This window comes from Mchenga conophoros, linkage group LG9, assembly GCF_057382185.1.
Source record: "Mchenga conophoros isolate Kocher_MC1m ecotype Shallow Benthic linkage group LG9, M_conophoros_male_GT1.1, whole genome shotgun sequence".
In the NCBI taxonomy this organism is placed as follows: domain Eukaryota; kingdom Metazoa; phylum Chordata; class Actinopteri; order Cichliformes; family Cichlidae; genus Mchenga; species Mchenga conophoros.
Window position 1 is genome coordinate 18,082,574 of NC_140534.1, and position 5,658 is coordinate 18,088,231.

At 35.5% G+C, this 5,658-nt stretch overlaps 1 protein-coding gene across 3 annotated transcripts; it reads right to left on the reverse strand.

Moving 5' to 3' along the window:
* Window positions 1-538: 538 nt before the first annotated feature.
* On the reverse strand, window positions 539-4,398 carry LOC146567112 (uncharacterized). Of its 3 annotated transcripts, none has more exons than XM_085285938.1 (5): window positions 4,322-4,398; window positions 3,645-3,748; window positions 3,304-3,456; window positions 1,513-1,605; window positions 539-1,362 (listed from the first exon to the last, which is right to left on the reverse strand). In XM_085285938.1, exons 2-5 carry the CDS (start codon window positions 3,699-3,701, stop codon window positions 1,270-1,272), a joined length of 396 nt encoding a protein of 131 aa, XP_085142064.1. In that variant the 5' UTR covers window positions 3,702-3,748; window positions 4,322-4,398; the 3' UTR covers window positions 539-1,269. The 3 variants fall into 3 exon arrangements, with proteins under 3 accessions (XP_085142064.1, XP_085142063.1, XP_085142065.1); XM_085285937.1 differs by having other exon boundaries at window positions 539-1,365; XM_085285939.1 differs by having other exon boundaries at window positions 539-1,369.
* Between the last annotated feature and the right edge of the window lie 1,260 nt (window positions 4,399-5,658).

The following is a 5,658-nucleotide window of genomic DNA, read 5'->3' on the forward strand; positions in this document are numbered from 1 at the left end:
ACTGTTTTTGTCTACTTTCTCACTCTCTTTGAAGTGCAGATGACCGTGACAACGCAGACTCCTGATTGGCCTTCAACTTCACCCCCTTCACTGTGGTGAGAACTCTTTCTGCACGTGCTCATTAGGGTTTGGGGCGTCGGCCACAAAGCCCTTATATAGTTACGACTTCCTGTGCTGCTAAAAACACCCATTCATCAAACACAGACCACGATGCTATTGTTCACCCCTCTGACTAACAATCACTTGTGTCCTGTTTATATCTCATTGTCTCAATTCTCAACTGGGACCCTACACTCTAAGAAATAAAATGTTGTATTTACTCCACCCAGTTATGTCAACCGGTTCCACACAACTGGGTTAGTGAAATATAAAATGTATGATATATTTAATTTGAACAACAAATTTTAAGTAAATCTGATAAATCTACTCACCCAAAACACGCTCTACTGAAACTATAGGATTAAATCACTTTAACAGAATTGCAACTTATTCTATTTAAGTTTGTAAATTAAAAAAATTGAACACCAGTTTATTCAGTTAACCTAACTTTAATAACACTTTGTGTAAAACTTGTTGAAGCACACTTTGAGCAATTCAAATGCTTCTAGATCTTTTTTCTTAAACAATCTTTACATATATTCAAGTGCATTTTAAGTGCAGGAAGACAAGATAAAGAATGTCATGTTAAACTGAAATGATTAAAACTGTAAAGTGTTGTGATTCCAACATTTTTAACATTAACATGACTTAATGTAAACTTGATTGGGCTACAATGAAAAGCCCACAATACAGCCCTGCAAACAGCTGGTAGAAATTACTTTAGTGTCATTTTTGTCCATATTTAGAAAAATAACCTTTGCTTCAAAACTTAAACTGAAGTCCAAAGTTAGGAGCAGTCTTTTTCAGTGTAGTTGGATGTTGGTAAAGGTTCAAGAACAAAGAACGCAGAAAAGTGAAAGGCCTTGCAGAAGTTCTTGTGGCAATTCAAACTGAACAGTTTATGAAGTGCAAGGAGAAGGGTTCGAGAACCTTAAAGTTCAGTGTCCTCTATAGTTCACTGCAGGCTGTTTCACTCAAGCAGTTTGTTTTTCAGAACCTGCACCTTCATGGATAGGTTGTTCCCATCCAACTCCATCAGCACCTTCTGAAGAAATTCAAATGTGTATTTCAGGTGCTTTGGGTAGCTCAGATTTAGACTGTAGATTAATCCAAGCAGGAGGGCACAACCCTTTGCCACATCACTAAGAGCTTGCAGCACAGTGCATCCTTCTACGATGACACCAATGTCCTCAGGTGTATCTGCAGAGTTTGCTCCTTCATGTCTGAACAACATAGACTCCCAAAGTCAGCTTCTCTGTTTCTCTGCTTGCTCCAAGATCCACATAAATAAAAATAAAAGAAAAAGATAAGTTAATTGCGTACATATACATATGGACAAGTAAGTCCACCTTCCATTTCCAATCCCAAATTAAAAAAAGGAAAATAGCTGATCATTTTCCTTTTTTAACTTACCAAGAATTCCTTGAACAGGTCATCTGGCTTTTCATTTAAGTAGAGACAGACAGCTTTCAGAATGCATTCCCGTCGAACATCAATGCTGGGATTCTGGTGGAGATAAGAACTCAATATGAGGGAAGTTTCCTATTTTGGTTCCTTTCAACCTCTTTACAAAACAAAGTCAAAAATATTAACACATAATCCAGATAAGTGATTAAGCAATGTTTCATAACTCACATCAGTGACGTGCAGTGAGGTTCATGATTGGTAAGGCACTGACTCCTCTGAGTCAGATAAACAAATATATGAACTCAAAAATCGAAGCTTTTCAATTTTGACATTACGTGAAAGCTTTCATTTTTGCTTTAATAAATTCTAGATTGTTCAACAATATATTTAATAATTGTGCCCCTAAAAATATCCAAATTAAATAGAAGATTAGAACTGGGCAATATGGACTTAAAATCCTATCATGACATTTTGTGGTATTTTTTGCGATAACAATAAGTCTGTGAAGGTTCTCAGTCATCCAGGTCATCGTAGTCTAAGGCGCTTGGAAAGAAAAGTGAAGCTTCTTCAGTGAAGAAGCTTCTCGGATGAGAGATGAAACGTCTTCAAGCAACTTAAAGAAGTCCAGACGCTTTTCTTTCCAAGCTTCTTAACAATAAGAGTTACAATAAAAGATCATAATAGTATTTTTGCCTATAAATCTATCAATGCAGCCTCACAAATACAAATACTGCAAATTAAACTTAGCAAATGTGCTATTTAGACAAACCAGCAGTTATTTATCTTGTTGAATTGATAATAAGTTTGACATTAATGGAAGTAATAGTCTCAACTAAATTATCATATTTTTTTTAGAGGTTTGAAAGCAGTCTATCATTTTAATCACATAGGACGTGTTTTATCACAATATTGATAAGCGATGCAATAAGTGCCCAGCCCTACAGAAGATGCATTAAAATTTATTTAGGTTTGGTGTGTCTCATTTTTTGTGTGTAGTAAATAAATTGGTCAAATGACCTGGAAACAATTATAGAAAAATCATTCATTTTACATCAATTTATTAATTTATAAATAGGAGATGCATTAAAATAAAATTGGTGCGTCTCATTGCTTAGGACTGATTTGGTGTCAATTTGTCCTTTGTGAAATTTACTGATGCTCCCTAAGAGTGCTGCTTTATCCACTGTGTCAATGGCGCTCTCAGTGTAATGTGATTACACTGTGAATCCATATACGTGTACCTCTTATACATGTTGCCTTTAGGGTTCAGCACTGCCCTCCATCAGCCTCACTCCATGCATTTTTGCAGCACATTTATGACCAATAACATTAAACATGTAACACAGATTCGTCAAATACATTAGGTAGTCTGCAAGTCATCATCTGTATTACATGTGTAATCAAACATGTACGTTGGCAATTTAGAGAAACAGCAGTGGGATTGCGCATGTGTGTGTCTGTGGTGAGACACAGCATCATCATTGCCTCCTCTCAGCGTTTTACCTTGTATTTGAACAGAAAATCCGTAATGACAGCAATTTTGACCATAAAAATATTGAAATCACACAGAAAGCAAATTTAAAATCTAGTGTACAAATTGAATTTCTCTTTTGTTAGTATTTTACTTCTCATTAAGGTGCCTCACTTGACTGCATGTCACTGATTCACATGTATCTACAAAATATTCAAATTTACACATATTCAGTTGAAAAAAAATTCTGATTAATGACAGACACAGAAGTTGAAGAAGCATTCAAATAATTTCAGAGCTCAATCAAGGTCAACTAAAATACATACCCTATCCATGGCTGCCATGATTAAGTTGATATTGCGTTTAGCTGTTCCCCCCTTCTTTTTGAACACTCTAAGGTGGTCAGCGTAGTGGTCCAGCTTGGCCATGAAAGTCGACAACAAAGGGACCATGGTGATGCGGGCGAACTCCGCAACAACCTGAAACATATTAAAAATTACAACTAGAGAGTATTCTCTATTAATTTGATTAGAGGCCACATGCAAGAATGTTACAACTTTCAGTCAAACATTTTGTATCTTTTAAAATTAACAATTTACAGTACTTTGTTCTTCAAATACAAGTTCTTATGAAAATGACTTCCAATAACAAAGTTAGTAAGAATTACCTCAGTCTCTGAAAACAGGGCAGGCCATCTGTTTTTGACCTCTGCAATGAATGGCATGTCTTTGATGATTTCCTGTCTTCGGTAGCGATGATAGCCAATGGAAACTGATACAAGGAGTTAAATGGATTATATATAACAGTATTACACATTATTCTGCACTTCAATGACAACAGATGAACGCATGTCTTATACTTTACAAATCAAAATGTTAATCGCTTAAATCCCTGCGTTTGACACTAAACCAGAAATCAACATGGAGTCGAATTCTTTCAAACAATGTAGCAAGTTAATTGAGGCACATTTCTAAAATACACTATACATTCATTTCATTCTTCAAACTACAGGATCGCTGGCGCTCCCGGTGGTTATTACTGATGTCAGGGAGCAGGTGCGGTAGATGTTGGGAGTAATTTTAAAACTGTCGGTCTTAGTAGGCAAGTCTCACCTTAACAGGAATCGCAAAAGATTTTGGAAAATTACACCGAAGCAGGTTCAACAATATTTGTTAAATGTCTTCATACTTCTAACACGTGAGAGAGGTATACAAACTAGAGTGTTAAAAAATTTACCAGGCATCATTTGTTTAAAAAAAATGCAAAAGTATTCCCGAAAGTGTCAGATGTTTATCAGTTAGTATACATTAATCAAATTTGTCATCCTTAAATTGTTGTACTTACCAAATAATCCTCAGATGGCGATGGATTCTATCCAGGATACTAAGCATATGCAAGTCTCAGTTGAAAATGGCGGATGATCAAACTTCCACACTGCACATGTGCAAACTTAGAAGTATGGAGAGCCTATTAGGACAATCCTCTTTAGATTAAAGTGCTCTTCATTTTAAATGAACTTTTTACGTTGGATTTAATTTACTGCATTTTGTTGTATTGAAATCTTATGTTGTTAATTAAATTCAAAACAACATACTTGTGTTTAAAGTTAAAAATCAATTGGTGGCATTAGTTTTAACATAAAACATTTACATAATGCTACCAACATCAGTGTGTCATTTCTTAGAGTGTACTCATAGTGTTTTGATTGCCTCTGCTCCGCTTTTAGTCTCTAATTTTTTCAGTTGCTTTACAGATTGGCAATCAAGAGCTGGTTCTGTTGCTCCAGCTATTAAAAAAACAAAACAAAAATCCATTGAAGTCCATTGAATCCATTGAATGTAAAGCCCTTCTCAAGAATGCATTAACCTTCAGTTATCCTTCAGTCTCAAGTTGCATAAATAAGATCAATAACTTAGCAACGTGTAACCTAATTGTGAGGAATACAGATATTCAACAGAAGGTAATAAGAAAACAATAAACTAGCGTAACTTCCAAATATTACAGTTTCAGAGCTGCAGGCTATCTCTCAGTTGTAATGTATGCTTGCCTATTAGCTTGTACAGTTTTTAAGCAGGTATGATCACGATAACATCATCCAAATAGTCACGATAGCAGCAAAAAAGTGAAGAACAGTATATCACTAACAACCAAGCAGCAACCTCTGGAACTAAAAACTGAGGGCAGTTCAGAAGTGACTAAACCCTGTACTTCCTCTAATGGCCACTTGAAGCTGGCCTTAAAAGGAAGTCAAGCAGGAATCCCATTGGCTCCAACATCTAAGAGTATTCACAACCTGCTAATAAAAACAGTTTTGCCTTATATTGATCGTATACCACTTTATAACATATTTTAGCACCATTTGGATACTGGAAAGGCTTAAAGCTACAGTAACTGTGTGACTGCTTTGACTGACAGCTCCTAAACATCTTAAAAGACTTATCTGACAAATAATATGCCTTGTTCTGTAAAATCAACTGACCAAGAAGAACTGGTGTAGGTGTAATTTTAGTATTTTATTAGACTGATATTTATCAGGTTTCCATTTAGCAGGTATCTGTCTGTGAATTGTACCTGTACAAAATATTAATTTCCATTAAATTCTGTTTAATTCATATAGCACTAATGCACAATAACAGTCCCCCCAAGGCACTTTATATTGTAAAGACTGTACAATAGTAAGA

What these genes read in the sequence shown, in the direction of transcription:
- LOC146567112 (XM_085285937.1), bottom strand. Translation starts at nt 3,701, where the DNA reads ATGCCATTCATTGCAGAGGTCAAAAACAGATGGCCTGCCCTGTTTTCA. An exon ending in TCATGGCAGCCATGGATAGG is followed by an intron (nt 1,606 to 3,303) that starts GTATGTATTTTA and finishes TATCTCCACCAG; the next exon opens with AATCCCAGCATTGATGTTCG. An exon ending in ACCTGTTCAAGGAATTCTTG is followed by an intron (nt 1,366 to 1,512) that starts GTAAGTTAAAAA and finishes TCTTGGAGCAAG; the next exon opens with CAGAGAAACAGAGAAGCTGA.